This window comes from Pezoporus occidentalis, unplaced genomic scaffold (assembly GCF_034315485.1).
Source record: "Pezoporus occidentalis ecotype Australia unplaced genomic scaffold, CSIRO_AGI_Poc_V1 ctg99, whole genome shotgun sequence".
Classification (NCBI taxonomy): domain Eukaryota; kingdom Metazoa; phylum Chordata; class Aves; order Psittaciformes; family Psittacidae; genus Pezoporus; species Pezoporus occidentalis.
In genome coordinates, this window is record NW_026916358.1 from 400,636 (window position 1) to 424,575 (window position 23,940).

Consider the following 23,940-nt stretch of genomic DNA (forward strand, 5'->3'; position numbering starts at 1 on the left):
ACCCACTGTAATCTCCACATCAGACACAGCCTGAGTCATTATGTCCAAATAACAGAATACAGAATAATCTCAGTACAGATATATTAAAAACTTGTATGCAAATATTTTATTCTCTCATATTTTGCAAATCAGAAAGCAGTGTTTATTAATAAAAAATAATACAGAATTATTATTTTTCTTCCAGTCCACACTCATATATTACCAGGTTTTCCACATTACAGATAAAACTGTCTCTTACAGACTAAAGATAACATTCACTTTCGGCATATTCTGTACTTTTGACTTATTTAACATTAGTCTTCCGAACTATTTACAAATATATTACAACCTTTAAACCTCAAAGCAAAGGAGTATTTCAATAATCAATCTGACACAAGGATCAGTAGCTCCTACATAACTTCAGTGTTTAAGAGAAACTATACACGCAGTGCGGTAGGTCAGAATAATTTATATCTTTAAAAAAAAAGAAAAGCATTGAAAGTTTCTGAATATAAAACTTCCGCATTGTAGTGGTACCTACTGACCCGCCTCGACTGGAGGACAAGAATGTGAGGTGATGTCACTGTGCTTGTAGAGAGCCTCGTCTAAGTCCAGTGCCTTGTTGCTCAGCTTGACGGTCATGCAGCCGTGGTAGGATGCAGTGACCGGAGTGGAAGTGACAGGAACACCTGTATGAAAGGGAAGACACGCATCTCTGATGGCTGCTTTTGAATAAATACCTGCCCTACCCATGCTCAGGTGACTGTCACTTGAATGGTTTCAAGCTCTCCTCCACTCTGGGATTTCTACTTCCCCGCCGTCCCTCTCACTAAAAGGCAAGAGCACATTGCCAGACGTGTGGAAATGTCATCTGCTGTCGTGCTCAAAAGCCCTTCTCCCAGGATGAAGCCTTCCGCAGCTGCTCTGTGTCTCTGTAAGTCCTCTAGTCCTGATAAAACTATGTGCTGCACTGCAGCAAGGCTTCACTCCAGTTGCACACTCTGTTCCCCATGCTTTCTGTCGTCTCGATGTTTCTCCCCCCTCCATCTCTGGGTCCTTTTCTTTGTCATCAGTGCAGTTGTTATATCTTCTCCTAATCCTCTCTCTATCTCTCCAAAATACCTGCCAGAAAATTATTGGAAGAACTTCATGACAGGAAGGCTTTTCCCTCTACCACTCAGCAGACTCATCTTTACTGCGATTATGCTGTGTATCAGCACAAGGAGGTTTCTCGCATTCATCAGAAAGGTGCTGGAATACATCAGTTGAGTTGGTAAGACTAATGAGACTAATTTTTGCTAAAGAGATCCACCAGTGACATACTTTTAATCAGTTTACCCAAGGCAGAAAAACAAATAGGAAGGAAGACATTAAATACAATCCAACAGACTAGAGGAAATTAGTAAATCTTATTACCAACTCCTGTAATGTCATATTCACATTGAATTTAAAGAAATAAAAAACCCCACACAGTAACATAGTAACATGAAAATTTACAAGAACTGTGTCCTCTACCCTTCCCCAAAGGTTATTAGTTTATTTACAACCCAAACCCAACCCAATCAAGCTGGTTGTGCAATGGAAACCAATGAACATCTCAAAGGTTATTTAACTTCACAGTGATGCAGGTAGCTAAGTAAACCCCTTATCTTTACCCTGAAGCAAGGACAACTGGAACAATAGATTGTCCTATTGACCTGAGATTGTGTGCAATTTAAAGGGCTCTGCTGCGAGACATGCAGGGCCAAGTTTGAAGCTGATGTGATCGAACACAGCTCAGGCAGACCCTAGGACTGAGTGAGAGAATGAAAATTGCGTGGGATCCATAAGCCACAAATACTACACATGTTCCAGCTTGATGGCTGAAAAGTACCATTGCTTGGTAGCTGCTTAAACTAGTCATTTCAGCCATTTCTTATTCCTCCCCTTTTACCAAATTTCATCTGTGAAGTCTGCTTAGGAGAAGGGGACATCTCTGTTAGAGTACTCGCATGAATGTAAACTCAATTTTGACTCAGAAGAAGTTGAAGTGTTGGCTTGAACACTAACCTAAGGAATCATGCAGATTGCTGTTACATGTGTGGGCTTTCAGAAGGATATGTAAGATACTACCAAAAATAATTAAAAGAAAAAAGACTCAGAAGCCTTTTTTACAGGCTCCTTCCCCCAGTGGTATAAATATTACCTGGAAAAACACCTATGCATCATAGAAATTATAGAATTTAGGATTTACCAGAACTGAAAATACCATAGAAAAGGTAATAAATGCCTATACATTCCCTCTTCTCTCTTAAAACTCTAAATTATTTCTTCCACATCTGCAGTATTGCCTGTACTTAAGATGGGACACAGTCTATCTTTCTTTATTTGTGGCAAATGGAATAAAGACATTAAGTGTGACCACTATAGTTTGTTTTTGCCACAGGGTACAGGAGCAGGAAAAAGCCAAAACCAACGTAATGTTTTCAAAATCTCAGTAAGGCAAACTCACTTAGATTTGACCATTTGGTACAGTTATTTAACCCAGAGTGATGGATCCAACCAAAGTGCTGAAATATTTATTTGTTTGGCAAGTTACAAGGTTTCTTGATGCAAGTGCTGGGTTCCTCTCAATGACAAAAGCAGACCACAGGCAGAAATTCCTGTTGCTGAGCAGAACAGTTTGAAAGGGGGCAGTAGCTAAGCCTACAGAAGTCAGCTATGATATCCTGCACCTAGTACTGGCTAATTAAAACCTGTGCTTCACCCAGCAAAGTTAGACTGAGCCAGCCACAGAGAACTTGGAACAGTGATGCAGTGGAACTGTCTTCTGAGCTGTGAAAGTATCCGCTGTGCACATGAGAGCTATTTGAAAGCAAGCAGGTGACCTCTCTTGCTTGTGCAACGGCCAGCTCAGACAATTCAATCTGACATAGGAAAATGCCACATTTGAGGATTCAGCCTTGCTCCTGCCAGTGTGTGAACATCCCAGAGTGTGTGGCCTCCCCCTTTTAGGTGTGACTAGATGCCACTTACATTATTGGCATGAATGCTCTGTAAACTCTTGTTCATGGTGGGAAAGTCACGCCATGTGTCGAAGCACACATGGCACCTCAGCCACACTTTTCCAGCCTGGCTGCTTCAGTGCCTACCAAGAGACCAAAACTGCTGCCTCTCCCTTGCTTGGGCAAGTAGGGGCAAAATTTTGCTTAGCTGCTTTCGACAAAATAGGATGTACTGCTGTTCATCAGAGATGCAAATGTTCCCGTAATTGCGCTTCTCAGCAGCAGGGACTGATAAACCAGTTCACCCAGAAGAAGAGACAAACCCCCACACTTGCCCAAAATTCATGATTCAGATGAAAGTTTGATCTTCCAACTTCAGAACAGAAGAGCAAACAGACCTCTCCCAAGAAGCCCTGTTGCTGCTGAAGCTATAAGTGGTGGTAGCCCTTTGGTTGTGGCTCTACATACCCTCTCATGAGAGGAAATCTGTTAATTGTGCAGTGCTGTGATCAGTTCAAAGAGAACATCATCCAGGGAGAATCACCACACTGGGCTTCCCAGGTTTCACTCAAAACAATGTGAGGCCCTAGTACTCTCCACAGGGAGCACTCACACATGTTCATTACATTATTGAAGCACTGCAGGAGCCTGTGATCTAGCTCCTATGAGTTTTATCAGGTTTAGGATAATGAACCTACTTACAACTATTCTTCAGATAAACTATTCCTATTGCTGACCAAGCAAAACCTCCTCTTTCTGTTTTGGCTTCAGATGTTCACAGAAGGACACCCTCATTCAAGGAAAAAAGATAATTGCCAAGTGCACCCTCACACCTCTTAAGAACACGTGACTGAACTGCAAAGCTTACCCAAGCAAAAAGAGAGAAGGAGGCTCCCAGCTCGAATAAATTGAGACAGTTCTCCTGACTGCCAGCCTCAGCAAGGTGGGTTGGGAGTTGGTAGTCCAAACTACAAACCTGGATGCTCACCTGGCAATCCTCCCAAGTATGTCTTCACTGTTGATTGCAAAGAGTTCTCCAAGATGGATAGACTATCCTCTAACTCAGAGATGCTTAGTTCACCCTCTCCTGCTATCCCATCTACCCTCAGGGATAAGTGATCTTTCTTGATGAAGATGTCCACAGAGTGTTCCTTCTTATCACAAAGATTTATTGCCAGTCTGGACACAACTGTATTCTCCAAGGCCACAATGATATACTGGACAGCAGGCAAAAGAAATAAAAAGAAGCAGTGAGCAGAAATATACCTAGCCATGCATATCCAAGACGAGGATGGCCCCACTGTGGCCTTGTTTACAAAGATTTTGCAGAGCCACTAGAAAATTAGTCTTATTAATATTGCTGATTGTGTTCTGAACTCACTTGTACAGATGAAAAAAAACAATGTTCCAGTGGGACTGTTAAGACATAACCAGCTGTCTTCTCAGAAAGAATTCTTAGTGGGTCTTACAATATGTTATATTGTTCTGGAACCAAATACACTAGAGCTGCTGAACTACAAATGAAAAGTTGGCTCGGGTTTTTGTGAACTCATTTCTTGTTTGCACTTGTCTAATGCCAGAATCTAGCCCTTTATTATGAATACCATTAAATTAGTAGCTTCAGCACTCCATCGTAACTGGCCTGTCACAGTACCTGGAGTGACACCTAAAGCCTGTCTCTTGGAAATTTTGGGACTGTTACTGATTTTGGAGCTCTGGATGAGCTCCAGAGAATGGAATTTCTATGCTTATGGCATTAAACAGCTCTGTGCCAGAAAAACATAACAAAATATGCCTGCATGCAAGAGACCAGTTCCACCCAAGAGACCTAGACCACATTTGCAACTGACAGCTGTTTTTTGAAAATGACTTTTGGATGCAACAAGGAACCCTCTCTAGAAAAATGCTTACGTCTGTACCTGTTGTTTCAGTTTCTTTGTGGAGTGATAGTCAACCAGAGCCAGCGATAAAGGGACAGATGCTTCTTCTGTAACAAGAGCGAACAGCACACCCGTGTCTGTTGCTGGTTGAATCACAGCATTTACTTCTATTTCCCAACTTGTCTTGGTTTCATTTCCTGAAATCGGTTGCACTGCAGAAAAAGAAATGTGTAGCATGACAAACAACTCAAATGGGTAGAATGTGCAGTTTCTGCTTGGAGAGGAGGATAGATGGATGAGCATATGGAGGGATGGCCACATTTATCTTACTTAAAAAATAAATAAATAAATAAATTCCAAAGCACCTGAACATAAAATCAGAGAAGAAAATGGCATCGGTTTCCTCTTGTTACGTTCTGCATTCTGCTACCTTTCGGAATGTCAAAAGACAAGGTTAAGCTCTTTTAATACAACAAGAGATTCAAAATCCCATGGCTGTCAATCCAACAAGTTCAAAGATAGGCTAAAAGATAGGGCACCCAATTTTTTTAATTGTTCTTGACTGTCCAAATATCAATGAGGGATCTAAGTACAAATCTGACACAGAGGAAGCAAAGTGGAAAAGGATATAGGCCCACTACACTGATTATGTACCTAATCAGCTCCTGATCACAAACTCCTCAGAAGCTAAACATGGAATGTTCTATCTCATCCTGCTGAACTCTGAATTAAACTTTCTGGCATCCTTCTTGCTGCTGCAGTGCCCTTGTAATTTAAAGGGTGATGCTCACTACAAAGTAAGAGTTCAGTCCTGCTTCTGCAACCTCCCTTCAATGAAGTATTAGCTTTGCTCATTCACCACGTCTTGAAATACAAAACAATAAGTTCTTTATAAAGCTCACCATTACAAAGCCCCAAATAGAGGATTGTGATTGTAGAAACAAAAATATGAAAATGCAGGTGCTGAGGCCTCATTTCTGCTGAGCGCTGTCATCTGCGCTTTAGATGCTGCCTCGTCTTTACTTTGTAGCTTTTGAATCCATGTGTTAAATGAGATGACAAACACCTGATACTCCCTAATTTACAATGGCACAGCAGAAAAATCCACATAATGATGCACAGAAGGCTTCTGCACAGGAGAATTTACACACCGAACTAAAATAGATGGTTGGCATTTGTACAAGTTTCAAAACAGTGACAGCTGATTGCACATATAAACAAACAGAATAATCTAGAACAAAGAAAAGGTGCTTTTCGGAGTGCTTTCTGAGTATGGCCAAGTTTGGTTTGAAACTTGTTATTACTATATCTAGGCCAATTTTATTCAGCTTCTATCAGGGATATGCCTAGCGTTTGTCCCAGGTGTAACTAATACCACACAATGATTAAAAGTGAATCCAATCTTAGACATTTTGCTACAGGCAATAATGATTTTCTGTCCATCAGAAATTCAAGATACAGCACTATAGCTTGCAGCCCTCCCTCTCTAGCAGAAAATAGTGAATAGGGCTGGAACCACGTGCACTGCTGACAGAGATGTGAAGGCCCTAATGTTAAGGATGAGCTGGAACCAGCCTGGGTATGAAATGCATTACTGGAGCTTCACAGAGAGAACCTAATCCATGCTAGGCATACTCGTACTGGCTCTAGCCATCATTCGTAGGTTGTCCTTTGCTATGAAACACAAGTTTAGCTATTACTCTCCATCCACAGCTGCCAGTCTTTTCTGCATTGATCAACACTGAGTCTAATATACATGTAAGTTTTAAACTACTTATTAACCAAATACGGTTAATGGCAGAACAATAGGTCAGAAATAAAAATATAACGTACTTACCGTAAGTAAGATTAAACACAGCAAAACCTCGGCCAGGATAGAAAGACCCTCGTCCTGCTACAGAAAAGCACTGCATCTTTTCATTCATCTTTATGGTCTCTAGGATAGTGAAGTCCTCCCCATTCAGCCAGTTCCATGCCTGCATGCAACCATCCAGCCGAGGGTTTATCTAGGAAGACAAAGCAGTACACCATACCTCAAACTACTGTTCAGTGAAGAATAAGTGATTTTGGGTGCAGAGGAATACTGAACAGCAGAAATCATTTTGATGTGTTATGCTCATGCATAACAATTGGAGGCAATCCCATTGCTGCAAACACAAGCAAGTAAGTGGTCAGCATTTCCCAGGAAACTCCCGAGCTCAGCTTGTCTCCACAGGTCAGAAGGGCACTAGTTAATGTAGGTGCTGATTTCATTGTATTGGTTCTGCTAGCTCCTCTACATGATGCACATCATTAGGTGATTTACTTCTAAAACTCTGTGGCCAAAGCTATGTAACTCCTGTAATTTTGCATTGTGAATGCTGGAGGCTAACTTGAAGTTAAAAAAACCCAGTCCTTTGTGTCACTGCAAACAGCCTTCATGACACACAAGATGTTGGACCTGATCACAGGATAAGTTGTTGGCTTCTGGCTTAAGGGAGGGGTGCTTGAGCCACAAGACATGTACATCACTTCATACACACTTGTTCCTTACAGCTTCTAGTTATGTTATCCTGTACCAAATGCCAGCATTAAAATGTGAGACAGTATGTAAAGAGAAGGCTCCTTGGAAAGTGTCTAAATCAGGACCATGACTGCCAACTAACTGAAGCAGAGAGAGAATTAAGTGCATGAGCCAGGATAAAAACCTCAGGAGTTTTTTGGCTCCCAATCCCATATGCAGACCACACCCCAATTTTAATGTTTCAGACAAGCAGTGGCCCTGAATGACTTCTTGTGAGGAACAGGAGCCTTCCTCAGCTGCTGCACTCCCAGTCACAGAGCCACAAGCTTGTCACCTCATTTAGAAATAACAAGATGCCAATTTGGGTTTCAAGGTGCCAACTCCGTGTGTGGTGGACATTCAAAGCAGCCTGAGCAGCAGCTATTTCAGAAACACAGCAATCATCCAATCTCACCCAAAGAGGGCCTTAGCTTTTATTCATATGCCCTGTCTCCTTGAATTAGGAGGAAATAAAAGAAAGTAGGCTTTTGTTTCTCCTTGGGTCTTACTAAACTGAAACAGCAAATCCAAGCAGCAAACCTGCGGTACAATATACGTGAAGCACAAACGTTGATCACAACACAGAAAGTGCTCCAGCATTGTTTCCAGACTTAGTGGGTACAGTGGTACCCTCACACAGCTGTGTGTCCACTGACCACCCCAGCGCCACTCAGGGTTTCCAAGCCAGCATGACCACTGGTAATTTTGTCATGTGCTCCAGTTTTGTACGTCTTAATTCTTCAGGCAATGGGTGAGATACATCTCACCCAAACTTAATAAAAAAAACACGAGTCTCACCTTTGCTACTTCCTTAGGCTCCCTCTATAGTCAATGGAGACAAAGTTGTATCCAGAAGGTGATAATTCCACCTGTTTCAGGGCAGGCTGAACTGCTATCAGGAAGGACCTGCATTACCCCAAGAGAAGATGAAATCAAGCCCTTCAGGAGTGCAAAACAAGTGCTGTACTTACCGGTAGAATAAGGTCCTTTGTTTTGAAAGGAATGCCTCCTACTGTCAAATTCAGCTGATACAGCCCTTTTTCTAGAGTAAACAGATCCCCTGAGACAGCTATTTTCATAACTGCATCCCTGTTGACCTTTATAACCAAACTTCTTTCGAGTTCTTCAACAGAGATCTGAAAAAGTAAAATTGCAAATAGAATAATTCAGTATAAAAAAGATGTTAATATCTGCATCCTCAACTAAAGGACAGACAGCACCAGTGAAATCCCCAAGATGGAGAAACATTTTCTGTCCCCAAGCCTCTTTGTCTACCTTTAAAGTTACATCCCGCATTGATATGTAAATCTTTACTCTAGAAAGCAAAGGGTTGCTGTAATGGTGAAGACAGCCCAGCTACTTCAAAACAGCCGCACAAAAATATGAGAGGATTAACTACATGACATTTGGAGGCTGCTTTACACAAAATGTAAATGCAATAAGGAATTATTAATGAGAATCCTCCTATTGCAAATGCATGTGAAAGGAAAAGCTGGAAAGACAGATATCTTTTATTGGATCAGTGGAAGAGAATGCAGAAGCCTTCCAGCCACAGTCTTTGAATATTAACCTCTGAAAAAAGAATGACAGAAGATGTCATTTTTGAGAGAGTAATAAGAATGTGTAATAGGCAATAATTTTTCTCTCAAAAGGTCACTGTAAGTTTTAGTTCCCCATCTCTAACAGCTACTTCCAGGAAGATCCCATCACCACTGAAATTTCAACAAAGAGAAAATCATCATTTTAATTATGACCAGGCTGCACAGAGAAGCACTATAAAGCAGTCAGCTCGGCAATGGGTGAGGAGATGAAGCACAAAGCTGACATACAGCAAGCTGCTAAACAGCAACATGGATTCTGCTGCCTTGGGACCTGGGTCCTGCTACTGACAGGGTATTCTGTGGCTCTAGCAGAAGACAGCCCTTTTCTTCCTGTAGAGAAGAAGAAAGGAGTGCACCTCTGCTATAACATAATCTTCAGCACAGCACTCCTTCCCACCTACTCACTCTTCACCTGTACAGCTCTGTTCCCTAGGACACCCAGATGCTGCCTCCATCAGTGAGCCACTGTATGGAACCAAGTGTCTACTTGAGTGGCTGTTTAGATTTGTTCTTTCCTCTCTCTGCTAGTAGGCCATGTCATGAGCATATCGTTCTCTTTGCATTTTGAGAGCAGCTGTCCCCAAACTGTTTTTATCAATCAGCCATGCTGAGCTCTCACTCTGTGGCTGTAACAAAGGATGGCAGGGTTGAGCAGGTTTATACCTGGATACTCTGTCTGGACTGCAGTCTTCAGTAATGAAGATTAAGTGAATTGGGTAGTTGAAAAGATTATTCAAACTGTCAAACATTTTCTTCTCCTGTGCATTCTAGTACCATCTGGTTTACACTGCTAAAACACCGTTTACACCTGGCATGTTGCTCTCTGCTGTATCCTACAGGACATGAATTTATTTGTCTGAAGCTTGCTTGTTTAAGTGGCAACTACACCTCACATGGAGTCACACAGGTCAGTCTCAAACAGGCTTTTTTTGGGTATTGGCAGGCTGTTCTCTCAGTGGGTGAGAACAGAAGACCACAGGTCCTGGCAGCCACAGCCCAGCTACACTGGCTATCTCACTTGGATGTCTCTCGTCAGTGGCACTGTCACCACTGCCCTAATCACTGGCGTATGGAGTGCCACAAGGAGCTGGCACAGCCCATCTCCCTGCTCATTGCACAGATCTTGGGCAGTGGTGGAGCAAACAGGAATGGGGAAAAGCTGGCTCCAGCAATGCCCATACTGTGCTTGTCTGTGAAGAAATCCTGCAACTTTCAGGCCCCCCAAAATTCACTAAAATTTTATTAGATTGTATAGAAAGTAGTAACATGGAAATTTTAACAAATTAGGCCAAGCTCTTAGCTGCTTCTGATCATCAATATAAACAAACCCAAACCAGTGGAAACTTCCATAGGAGAAGGGGTTAATCCCTATGGAAACTCTAAACTCATTCTGGTTTAGGAAACTGCATTCTGTCTGCTTCACACTGCCCTCTGGCAATTTCAGCTTGGGTTCCTTATATCCAATTATATTTAATTGCTGGTGCACCACCATGACATACAAACCAAATGGGGAAGCAGTTCGGTAGTTAACAGGTTGCTCTAATTCCCTCCTTTTGTTGTAAGGAGAAGCCTGCCACAGTGCACTTGGGGAAATCCACACAAGTTCTTGTAGCTAAGGGTTCCCATATGGTTAGCCATAAGGGCAGATAGCTCTTTGTCTTTTGGATTCATGCCCTGGATAAGTCAGCACACCATCCTGTCTTCTCCTTGCTGAAAGGCAAGTGGGAAGCACTGAAAAGGGATGGGACTAGCAGCAGCCACAGGGTTAATCCCAAATATGAATCTGTTGCTGATTGCTTAACCTTCAATTCTGACATTTAGCAGTGCAGGTAAGTTACTATTTTTGCTAACCATACTGTCCTCAGAGCAGTACTAAACTAACCATTGAAAATAAGACAAAACGGTGACTTTTTTGGAAATGCAAAACAAACAGAAGGCCAACGCTGCATTCTCTGCTATTGTGAGTTCATATGTACCACTTCACCCAGCTGGATTACACATGAATAACTACATTACAAGTTTTTCCCAAGGCTTGCTTGTTTCTGTTTTCAATGCTGGGAATGATCATTTTAAAATAGATTAGGAAGGATCAACATCAGAGAGACTACCAAGGTAGAAATATTGGCCTGAAGTTTTGCAAATGCCTTCATCTTTCTGTAAAAGTACACAACTTTTGCTCAAAAGACCAAAAAACGTACACTGCTGGTGTTTTTTTCTCATGTTTTACTTTTAGATAGCTATTGTTTTTTTCATCTGCTGAAAGTTAAATAGTAAAATTACTATTTTCTCACAACTGTTACAAAGTTGTCCCAAGTATCCAAACTCCATTGTTCCAGGTCTAACCAAAACTAAGTATTTAATCCTGTGCATACTGAAGTCCAGACTAAAATTCACAAACTGCATTTGAGTCTGGACTGTGACCTCTAAAGGTTCTTGGGGTTGTGCTTCATGAAAGGTGAGGCTGAAAAGTACGCACAAGTCTATACTGAAAATGAAATGTGTGGCTACATGTTTTATAAACAGAGACAGGTAAAAAAGAGCAACCCCTCCCCACAGGATTTCCCAAATTAAAAGCCATACTGGACAGAGGAAAAAGGAAAAATGAGGGAGGGGGCAAAATGGAGACTGGTGGATCGCTCAGCTGTATAGATTAAATGGCATTTAGAGACAGGGGTGACCCTGGATTTTAAGCAGAAGGAAACAAAGTACCTGCAGGACAGAGTCAAGGGATAAGAAACTAGAACAGAGAAAGGAGAAATCACCCCAGCAAGAAAGAAAGCACCCCAGCAATGCAAGCAGCAACCCAAGTCTCTGAGGTGAGTCAACCATGAAGTCAAGAGATGAAAGATTCCTTCTGCCTGCTGCATTCCTCTGTGGGTAAATCCTTCTGCCTTTGGCCAGCATCAGACACAGCATTAACAGCATTAACTCAGAGTGCACTGCTGCAAGAACTCAGCCAGGCAATTTCTTCATTAGGATAGTACCTATGGATAAAAGCCCTGATACTGATGGCTGAGAGAAGACCAATAATTCTTGCCTACTTTTATCACACTGCCTTCTCTCCCTGCAGAAAGCAAGCACAGCCTTTGTTTACCCCATTACTCCTATGTGTTCGAACATTTTTTGTGTTTCTTGATTAAAAAAAAATACATTTCAGCTGTCTCCTCAAAACTAACATTGGAAAGTTTGTAATTACATCATAATGAGGTCTGGCACTTAGCAAGTATGTTATGCTCCCATGTTAAACGGTTTACCTTGGTAACGACTGTTTTTTGTGACTCCCAAGTCACCCCAGTGTCATCAGTGCTGCTTCTCACAATTTTCATCTCCATCCTCTCTGTGCAGGCAATCAGAATTGCCATATTTCAAATCAGCAGAACAAATCTTACAACAAATTCAGTAAGAAGTGGCTTGAGGCTATTCCTGCCTGTAAAGATCCAGCATGTCATACATTTTATCTACAGCTTTGCTGAATCTTTATAGCTCTCCATTTGAAATCTAAATTTGTTTCACTGACAGCAAAGGAACTGAATTAAACATCACCTCGTTTGCTGAAAACATTACCAAATGTCAGTAGTTGACAGTGAATTCACTCAACGACTTCTTTACTTATTCATTAGAAACAAAATTTTCCCACCTTGCTCTTTTCCTTAATGCATAATTCTGATTATTTTTATTTTTTTTTTACACAGAAAATTCTTCAGTTACCAGGATCTGTATTTGTCTCTCATGTGAGTTTACTCAGAATTTCCCACCCATTCCCCAAGATGCACATCAATTTAAAAGTCAAAAGATCTAATTTAATTAAGTAAAACGAAAGGAAAGGAAAAGGCAGAACTGAAGAGGCATATATAAATTGCAAGTATCTACTGTAGTTCATACTACAGGATGCTTTTCATGATCCTGTCACAAATGGTAGTACCCATGATGCTTCCAGAATCACCAGGAAATGTTCTGTGAGAGTGTCAAAGAGCATGAATCCTTACAAGCTCCAAGATGCACAGCATCTTGAGATTGCTCGAATTGTGTTATTAGTAAATAGAGAGGTTCTAATAGACCTCAAATTTCCCTAACAAGGGAAATAGTCTATTTTGTGTATAAACAAGCCAAAAGACTTTAAAAAAGGATAGGGTAGGTTAAGAGACTTGCCAAGTCTGAGCCCTGTGACTAAACAAACAAACAGATGAATAAACAAAAGCAATCATATAAACACCCTTTGAAACTTCCTTAAAATAACAGCTGGAGTTCCTTCCCTCTTACTCTCTTTCAACCCTCACCGGAAGGCATCTTCTCAAACTCATGTGAAGTCAGCTGAGCACTGCTGTGTCTCAAAGTCACTGTGTCTACTATGGTTGTGCAAATTAGTGATGCAATCTAGCTTATAATGCATATAAAGTGTAATTCAATTTATTAAGAAAAATATCCCACTCTCGCCTTCAAATGTATAATGTACTGGCATGCATTGAATGGATAGGCATGTTGGAAAAGCATCTCCTCAAGAATACACAAGGTCTAGCTGCACTTCACAGAGCCCCTCAAGAACAAGCCAAGAAAGGATAAGATGTCAGCAGTGGTCTGGACTCACCGTTTGCCACATGCCATGGTTGATAACTGGTCCACTGCTGGTCACGCGGCCTATCCCATTGTATTTCAGCTGCAGTTCTAGCCGTCCTTTGCGCAAAGCCAACACTACCCATGTGCTGTCTTGATGGCCTCCAGCAAAGAAAAGGATACCTTCAGGATCAAAGGTTCTAAAGTCGAACTCAGCCACAAGTCTGACCGCACAGGTGCCAAGAAATAAATTAGTTATGCAGAGTTCAAAAACCACAAAATACTTTCCATACAGATAGCATCAACTCTAGCAGTTACAAAGCTCTGTTAAAACACACTAGCTTTTAATGCACTCCTGAAAGACTTAAGTTGTGAAGTCAGGTTTTAAAATAGCGTCAACAATAAAGAATACATTACTATACTTCGGCAATTATCCTAGGAGTTCTGTGGTCAAGGCTGCCTTTCTCAATTACTAGTTTGGGTAATGTTTTGCCTTACAGGACTCCATAATCCAAACAAATAACGATGATGACAGGACTAATTGTTACTGTAACAACTTAACTCCATTGCACGCATTAAGCCAGATGGTGCATTTGACTGTCATTCTAAATTGTCCTCACCTCGTCAGTTGTTTCCTTTTGAAGCGCAGCCTGATGACAGGAGCGCCGCTGAACATCCTCCCCAGGTACATAGATTTAGCACTTTTTCCAGCAGCAAATGGCACACATGGTATTATGTTCTATAATCAAAACATATTTTTGAGTTTTCTCCTCACACAGCAGAAACAGAATCACAGAGTATGCCTCCTCTTTTTTTCTCATTCAGTTGCTATTCACATAGTAGGTTAGGGCATCTTAATGTTTATATTCTCAATGTACAGTTGTTTTGGCACTGAGAACATTTCCTCTTTCCTTCCCTCCTCCCCCCTATCTGCCTTGGAGGAATGTTTTCCTGCTGCAAAATGAAATCATACTCATAAGGTACAGCACAAAGTTTCTACTGCAGCATCATGCCCGCCACAAAACATATGCTAAGAAGTTGCTGTTGGTTGTTTACTGCAGAGGCAGCTTGTGCCACTGAAGCCCATCCACCCCAAATGCTTGGAGGAGAAAAACATTAAGAGCCAAGTGTTGGTCCATAACTTACACCATCCCCCCTGAGACCTTCACACTGTCCTACTGGGTCTAAATCAGAAAAGCTTGTGCAGCCATAGCAAAACAGAGGGTGACACAGCTATCACTGGCATGTTCTTTCTGGAACGGGGACAGGAGGAGACTGAGAAGAGAGACTTTCAGAAGGAAATTTCTTTTCAGGAGAACTACTGTCACCAGTTCACATGACTTTGCCAATATGATACTCTCCTGCTGGTCACTCAGCTTAGATGGCTTTGGTCCAGAGCTTCATCAGTTATTCTTAACTGCAATGTAAAATAAAGGGCTGTTCTGCAGTTACAGCAATGAAGACCAACATACCTCACAGGTATTCATGTCCTGGGAAAGTTTTACTCCCCCTCTGCCATCACAATGACAGGTATAACTTCCTGGCAAGTTGACACAGGTCTGTTCACAGAGCTTCTCTTCACATTCATTTATATCTACACAAAACCAGAAAGTAAGAGAGGAGAAAACACCGAGTTTGTCTAAACATGAATCATCTGAGTGAAAAAAAACACATTATCAGTGCTGTTTTGTAGCACCTGTCATTTGAGCATGGCCAAGTGCTCTGTAGCCAGTACTTACCCTGTGCTGCATCTTTATAGGAGGGAAGGGTTAGAATTAGCATCTGCACGAATTTGTTTTCACAGACAGATTCCAGCTGCCCAAATATACACAGCAAGCCAGTGGGAAGGCTGGAAGCAGAGCAACTCCTTGTCTGCTGCTGCAGAGCCCTGGCCTCTTAACTTCTAGACAAAACCTCCTCCCTTCATGCCCTTCATGCCCCTTCTGGTATGCCTGCGCTGACTGGTTCCTGCTCCTTCAACTCAGGTTCAACTTAAGGACTGCTTGCTTCATTGCTACTCAGCAGCTGGATCCTCAACAAAGTAAAAGCTGAATTTCTCATTCATTATTTTCTCTTTTTTTTTTTTCCTTATTTTTTTGTGTTTGGTTTGTTTTTATCCTCTCACAAACAAATGTAGGAAAACAAATCGTGATGGCCCACAGGGATCTCTTCAGGCAGAGATAAACACTTACAGGCCGGTAGGGCTGGGTGGCTTGTAATTCAAGTCATTATATTAACTTAGACAAAAGGCAGGGAACAGTGCTAGTTTTGGAACACTTTCAAAACTTACTCGGTTGAGAAAGCTTGCAGGCAGTGTAGCCAGCAGAACTGTGCATGGTTCCAATGCATATTAAAGTCCTAGTTCAGTGTAATATCACAAGACGGGTTTTGAAAGAACAACAGCTACAGCTCTGTACCTTTTCTTGTCCTACAAAGAGAGACAGCAACATGCACAGAAGCTTCTGAGCTTCTACCAGATCTTGTACTTGTCATATATTCAAGAAACCTCAGTACTCTGGCTCATACAGCTGGATTCAAGTCATCAAAAATGACTGTAAACTCAATGAACTCAAGGATATATGTTTTCAAGAAGGGGAAAATGGATGACCCAGGGAATTACAGACCAGTCAGTCTCACCTCTGTGCCTGGCAAAATCTTGGAGCAGATTCTCCTGGATGGCATGCTAAGGCACATGAAAATCAACAAGGTGCTTGGTGACAGCCAGCATGGCTTCACTAAGGGGAAATCCTGCCTGACCAATTTGGTGGCCTTCTATGATGGGGCTACAGAACTGATGGACAGGGGTAGAGCAGTTGATGTCATCTACCTGGACTTGTGTAAAGCGTTCGACACCATCCCACACGATATCCTTGTCTCTAAATTGGAGAGACATCAATTTGATGGATGGACCACTTGGTGGATAAAGAACTGGCTGGATGACCGCATGCAAAGAGCTGTGGTCAATGGCTCAATGTGCAGCTGGAGACCAGTAACAAGTGGTGTTCCTCAGGGATCGGTGTTGGGACCGGTCTTGTTCAACATCTTTGTCACTGACATGGACAGTGGGATTGAGTGCGCCCTCAGCAAGTTTCCCAATGACACCAAGCTGTGTGGTTCGGTTGATAGGCTGGAGGGAAGGAATGCCATCCAGAGGGACCTTGACACACTTGTGAGGTGGGCTGATGCCAACCTCATGAAGTTTAACCATGCCAAGTGCAAGGTCCTACAACTGGGTCGGAGCAATCCCAGGCACAGCTACAGGTTGGTCAGAGAAGAGATTCAGAGCAGCCCTGCAGAGAAGGACTTGGGGGTGTTGGTTGATGAGAAAATGAACATGAGCTGGCTTCAGTGTGCGCTTGCAGCCCAGAAAGCCAACTGTATCCTGGGCTTCATCAAAAGGAGCGTGACCAGCAGGTCGAAGGAGGTGATCCTGCCCCCCTACTCTGCTCTTGTGAGACCTCACCTGGAGTACTGTGTGCAGTTCTGGTGTCCTCAACATAAAAAGGACATGGAACTGTTGGAACAAGTCCAGAGGAGGGCCACGAGGATGATCAGGGGACTGGAGCACCTCCCATATGAAGAGAGGCTGAGAAAGTTGGGGCTGTTCAGCCTGGAGAAGAGAAGGCTGCGTGGAGACCTCATAGCAGCCTTCCAGTATCTGAAAAAGGCATAGAGGGATGCTGGGGAGGACTCTTCATTAGGGACTGTATTGACAGGACAAGGGGTAACGGGTTCAAACTTAAACAGGGGAAGTTTAGATTGGATATAAGAAGGAAATTCTTTCCTGTTAGGGTGGTGAGGCACTGGAATGGGTTGCCCAGGGAGGTTGTGAATGCTCCATCCCTGGCAGTGTTCAAGACCAGGTTGGACAAGGCCTTGGGTGATATGATTTAGCGTAAGGTGTCCCTGCCCACGGCAGGGGGGTTGGAACTAGATGATCTTAAGGTCCTTTCCAACCCTAACTATTCTATGATTCTATGATGACTGCAAACTGCAAACTTACAGCTACAGAAAGGGAACAGAAGACCAGTGTGTAAGCAAGATTTTTGTTATGAAAAGCTTTTACTGAAGTCTGAAATTAAATTTCTGGGGTCTTAGAGCTTTGAATCATGCAATAAATGCTAACATGGTGTTATTTTATGACCTTACCTTGACAAGTCTTTTTCACATCATCATACTTGTAGCCTTCATCACAAAGACATTCGTATGAACTTATTAAATTTTTACAATGAGCTTCTCCACAGATGTCTGCTGATGCTGTGCATTCATCTATGTCTGCAAAACAAGCAATTAAACAACATGACTTCAGAAGAGTGTAATCACTTCGTGTTCCCACACTGGAGTGGGCTTAGGGTCAAGAGAGCCCTTTGTTATTTTGGTAACTAAAAAAGACAGTATCTTTAAGACTACCTTTAGGGTTACCTAGCTATAGGAAGTGACTTGAGGCTTTCAAAACTAGTTGGTCTTTCTTTCTTTAAGCCATTAACCACTACTTGAAAAATCAATGCAAAGCAAGCCAGGAGAATAGCTGTAAAACAGAACAACTCCCACAAAACCAAAAAGCCCCACTCCATTCAGGGGCAGAAAACAGAGATTGAAAAAGCTGCAAACAGAAAAAAAAGCAGGAACCGAGGAACAGCAAGTATGCATTTTACCTAAACACAGAAGGAACATGCAGCCTGTGGAGCATCAGAGATTTCTCTTCTCCTTCCTCAGACAGGCAAACAGTAATTTTTCATGTATTCACAAAACTAAGGTCTAAATCTTCTGATCTGTAGTGGCAAAGGGGAATTGAAGCAGCCCAATTTGTCAGAGAACAAGTCATGATCTTAAGGTCCCTTCCAACCCTAACTGTTCTATGATTCTATGTCTGAGAGATGTTGTGGGCTTTCACCATGAAGGCAGGCAGTAGGATGGAACTGGAGGACGATAAAAACAAATACGTGTTTTTCTAACATTTTAACTAATACCCAGCAAAATCCTGGTGTTGACAAAACATATGCAGTGTACTGAGAGTTTAATATTTACTTTTGCTTTCCCGGACATGTTAAAACTACAATTACATGTTCCATGCATGAGTGAACTGGCCGATGGTAGTCTATTTAGTATGCTATGCAACGTAGTCTAAAAATCAACAGACAAAACTTAACTTTTTGGTATGTGCACATAATGACAGGAATAAATGTGAAAGAAAACTGAAATGCAATGATAAATCTCAGCTAGCATTAACCACAGCTGACAGTAACCTCACAAACAGAGGGTCACATGCTGAAGCTGCAGAATGCTTATACACTATGTTCACAGTGCTCTAGTAGACTAGGGTATTATACAAATATATATACATATAAAACCAAATGTAATTATGAGCCCACTCTCTGTCCACCTGCCCATGCCAACTGGCACCAGAGGACAATTCAAAAGTGGGGCTGGCTCTTCTAAGTAGCTGCTGCCATTAGAAAGGAATATCATGTAATCTACAGAGTTGTCACTTTTCACAGTGGAAGTGACAGAAATAAAATAAATAAAATTTATTTATGTAAAGTGACAGAAATAAAATCCTGATTTGTGTGTTTTTGCTGGTAGCATTAACGATGTTGTTCAGATCAGGTATGTAAACTGTGTACAAGTGTGTCATCACATCCATCTATAGAAGGTACATACACAGACTTGCCTGTTTCTTCATGAGATGCACATACCTTTAACAGCCATCTGTGATCATTAACGAGTCTGCCTCAGCATGCTGTTTCTTAACACTTTTAAAATCTCAGTTGCTCAAGTTTTGGTTATGTAAATTCATTCTGCAATTTCAATCAAATACTTCAGATCCTCACTTTCTGTTCTCAGCTGCTAGGTAAAATAGCTGCCAACCTTCACTAGGGCCTTTCTACAGCTATTAATATTCACTTGCAGTGAATTTATCCATCTGCACTATCTGAATTCATTAGCTGCTGCATATATCCAAATTTAGAAAGTAAAATAAGAAACATACAGAAGAAAAACAAATGGCCTGTATACTACAACAGCATGAGACTGGAAAAAATCATAACAACGCATTTGGCTAGCCCCTCTCTCAATGTCAGGATGAGTACCGATTGGCTAAACCAACTTAGCACAATCCAAGCCACAAATCCTCTGTGAATCACGCCTGTGTTATGATATTGGCAAGTAGCATGGTGTGAGCATGGTGTGACTGCTGACAAGCCCAGGCATGTAGCATTGGCTGGAGCACCCAGCTAAGAGGAGCTACCAGCAAGTCTCTGGTAGCTGGGGTAGGGACTAGAACAGGGCTGCTCAGTGCTACCCAGCTCTCAGAAATGAGAGTCACAAGTCACTAAGCATCAAATGAGAGTCACAAGTCACTAAGCATCCACTGAAGCAAACTGAGAGGCCCATCAAAGCTTACCTTCACAGGTTTTGCTGTCTTTAAGAGTGTAACCACTGAGGCATGAACAACGGTAGCTGCCAAGCTTGTTGAGGCAGAGCTGGTTACAGCCACCATTCTGTGTTCTGCATTCATCAATATCTACATCAAAAAAAAGTGTCACAGTCAGCTTTTCACCTCTGTAAATCATCTGCAGGGTGAGAATGGGATAGGTGTTGGGGAAGAGAAAGACCAAAGAAGAAACACTGTTACAGCTGCAACATGATGGTTACAAAAAGCACAGAGATTTCATTCAAACACTTCAAGAAAGTTAGCTTCAAGTTCATTTAACAAAAAAAAAGACCGAAGGAATTGTAGTTGAGTATCTCCTTCACAGCTCTAAGAATGCAGAAGAGTATCGTCAGTCACTGTTTAGAAAAGCAAGCTAATTATAACTAATGTATTTTGTATCATAACTTAACTTTTAAAATTATACTCTGACCAATAAGTTCAGGATGAAAGCTTTAAATAAAACAAGAACACTAAATCCTTACTACTACAGAACTCATGAGAAGACAAAAAACTTCAAGTTCACAGCTATTGAGCACTGTCACCTAAACCATGCTCCAGAGAAATTCACAGCAAAAGCCTGTTGGATCCAGAAGAGCCTGTATTACACCACTAATCTGCCTTACCTGCTCATTATATCCTGCTTGTATATGGACTCAGGAGATAGCTGATGGGTAGAACAACACATTTCATGCCATTTTATAAGAAAAAAAAAGGGGATATGTTTCAGAATAATCAGCTGCTGAGCTCTCAAAGCTGACTGTATACTGATCAGCCAACTGTCTCAAATGCTTAAATATACTGCTTGTGAGGGATCCTATCATCTCCCCACAATATTTACATCAGAAGGAAAGGCTTTGACTCTCCTGCTGTTTTCGTTGCCACAGTTCTGGACTGGCTGAATGTGATTTCTGGCAATAACTTCATATTGGAAGGCAGAAAAGCAGTGGCCCTAACAGGAAACCCTGCAGGCAGAGAATTAAAAAGGAACCAGAAAACAAAGGGAGGGAAGATAACTTCAGTATTTCATAAGAGAATAGAGAAAATCCCTCTGGGGGCCGGGAACTTCTTGCACAAATAGTTTCTGCCTGAACATTCTCTTAGGAGGTGGTCCAAATACACACTGGAATTAAGTGGATGTGGAATAAGGTCCTATTAGCAAGGAGGCTTTAGCAGATTACTTTCACTGGTTTGTGTATCATCAGACTCAGACCCCAACTTGACTGCTGAAAGTCACTATTCCCATTGCAGGCATGCCAGAAAGGAAGATGGGCCAGCTTCTCTGTCTCTGCAGTCTGTGATCTGTCACATCAGGATTCACAGCAGCAGCTGTTGTAGTTTTGCTTGAAAAGCCACTACAACTCTACTTCTGCTGTCTCTTTCAGAGGGGTGACACAGAAAGTGGAAGCATAACTTCTTAGGGTACCTTGCCAAGACCAAGCTGAGTTCTATTAATGTCTAAAAATGTTGATGTGAAAGAGTTACCTGATTCACAGACAATAAAAACATGAGCAGCATGCAATCCAGGTTCAGTTCTGTGACTTTCAAATTGCGCAGTATCAGTGACCATTTGAGAAAATCACAAAACCCAATACATGTTTGTTACAAGTATAAAAGATAATGAAACCCAATTACCTTTTTCACATGTTTTTCCCTGCCAGCCATGCTTGCATTCACAATAGAAGTCCCCCTTGAGATCTTCGCATTTGACAGTCCCCTCTTTGTGACAAGGATCAGGAGAACACTGGTTTGGCAAATCTGATTTATATAAGGAATAAAAAACACAAGTAAACAAAATGAGAACAATACATTGAAGTTACTAACAACTGGGTGTTTTACTCTCATTAAAAGTCAGGAAGCTTAAACAGTAATGGGGAATTACTACCAGAAATACACCTGGCAAAACGAGAAGCTAATTCTTAGTGCTCACATGCTGAACAAGCTGTGCCAGGAATTTTGTAGAGCACATACAGTGGAATTCATTTCATTGCAAAAGGGAATGAGCTACCACCCTGTATCTGAGGGGCACACCCTGAAAGAAGCAACTCAAAGTAGCTTGTTTTTAAGAAAGTTAATTTCACACTCCCTACTTTGAAGAAAATACAAAGCAGGTAGCAACTAAAGTAATAAGTGCTCAAGATAGGATGAGTTTGCTTTTAAATTACTCCCAGTAGTTCAACTGAGGATCTTACCAGGGCTGATAGATTTATGGCTAGCAAAGGTTTATACCTGAAATTTTTGTCAGAGCTGTCCAATTCAGGCTTTTTTTATTGCGTAGAATGAGAATAAAAAAAAGGAAAGACCAATGTGTTAACAGCATAAGAATGGCAAACCACTAATCCAGTTTACAGACACCACACTGGATTTTCTCCATAGAAAAGCAGCAAGAGGATGGTCACCATACTTTGGGGAGGACTGGAGGAACAAATATCAAATTATCAAGTAACTGTTCAACAAACGGACATCACTTTTCCAAATTTACCTACCCACCTAGCTATAAAACACCCAGGGACAGTGCTTGGCAGAGATAGCTAAAGGAAGCGTAAGGGAATACCCTTGTCCCAACAAAAAGGAGGCCAGTCCACACAAAAGAAAACACAGCTACATGGGCTGTCTGAACATACACCTGCCAGAATACCTCCCAATACATCACTGCCCAGACAATACACTGCTGGAGGTGGAGAAGTCGGGGAAGGACAGGGAAGGTTAAGGCAGAGTAAGCTGTAATCAGCATTTTTCCTAGACAGACCAAAATTTGTATACTGTAAACAGAATGGTTTAGGTATAGTAAGCCAAGTTTGGAAGCAGCACAATCTAAGCCTCCCAGACATGGCAGTGTTTTCAAAGTCACATGATAAGCAAAACAAGTCAATAGGGTTATGCATGACTTATCTGGTATATCCTCAAGATTCTGATTCTTTCTCTCAAACTGGATTTTGATGTGCCTTGCAGAGCCAGATGGAAGTAATGATGCCCAGGTGAATACCACTCTATCACAACCCACGGTGAAGGGCAGGAACAACCTCAGACATTTCTATCACAACAACACTGTGCCAGTAGTTTGCTCCTCTTATCATGAGAGCTTGAGAACATGAGGCACAGGCTTATACTCTCCTGGTGGCTTCATAGTTGTGTAATTTTGCCAGATTCACAGAAGTTGCTCCTGATTTAAATCACCACAAGAGAAAATGAAGCTTTTGTTTCCATTAATTTATGAGACAGATTTTAAAAGTAATGAAGAGCATGACCTTTTAATGTGTTTTGAGCTATTTCTCATAGCACATATATATATAGCTCGTAAGTGTGGACAGAATAGAACTACCAGTTCCATTTTTGAAGTCTATGGAAAGAAGGCTTTACCTAAGTACACAGCTTGCTGCTTCCAGTTCATTACTCTGTGCTGCCAATTTACTTTTTGATATTCACAAAATAGTGCAAATTAAAACTTCATCAGGAAAATGATAGGTTGTGAAGGTTATGGCACTCACTATTAAAAAGCAGACACTCATGACCTAACAAAAATCCCATTGTGCTTTTTAAGGTCACATGCAGCTTCATTTAAAAAAAAAATCTGTGGAATTTTCCAGACAAATCCTTAATTCCTGGCTGACAACCTTGCAGATCCGCAGACAAAAGTACAGGTACCTGTGCGTAAGGTAAGCATCTATCTGCAAAGCAGTTGTCATAAATTCTCATTGCAGTAAGTAGAGATCTAGTCAGTACAACAAACAAAGTCCATAGAATGATTCAGCTCTTCCCAGAGTAGACACAGTTTGGTCAATGGAATCCCCCTAGGTTAACTCCCCACTGATTGTGATGGGAATACTGCTCATGTAGGTACCCATGCTGGAAACACCTGCATCTACCTCTCTGAATCCAGAGCTGAATCCTACTCGTAGCCCTGATCTAAAGATCTTATGAAACTGAGAATCCTCAAATACTCTGCTAAGCTATCTAATTACTGTCACAGTTA

At 41.6% G+C, this 23,940-nt stretch overlaps 1 protein-coding gene across 2 annotated transcripts in view; it reads right to left on the reverse strand.

Annotated features, from left to right (window-relative positions):
* Positions 1 to 79: 79 nt before the first annotated feature.
* The window catches only part of GAS6 (growth arrest specific 6), a 39,915-nt gene continuing 16,054 nt past the window's right edge, over positions 80 to 23,940 (reverse strand). The window contains exons 5-15 of one of the 2 annotated variants that reach the window (XM_062607033.1): positions 21,603 to 21,725; positions 19,941 to 20,060; positions 17,687 to 17,812; positions 15,010 to 15,131; positions 14,158 to 14,276; positions 13,572 to 13,761; positions 8,357 to 8,521; positions 6,681 to 6,849; positions 4,883 to 5,055; positions 3,952 to 4,180; positions 80 to 668 (exon numbers count right to left, since the gene is read on the reverse strand). In XM_062607033.1, the coding sequence (XP_062463017.1) occupies positions 517 to 668; positions 3,952 to 4,180; positions 4,883 to 5,055; positions 6,681 to 6,849; positions 8,357 to 8,521; positions 13,572 to 13,761; positions 14,158 to 14,276; positions 15,010 to 15,131; positions 17,687 to 17,812; positions 19,941 to 20,060; positions 21,603 to 21,725 (1,688 nt within the window). In that variant the 3' untranslated portion in view covers positions 80 to 516. The other variant, XM_062607032.1, reaches the window with a different exon arrangement.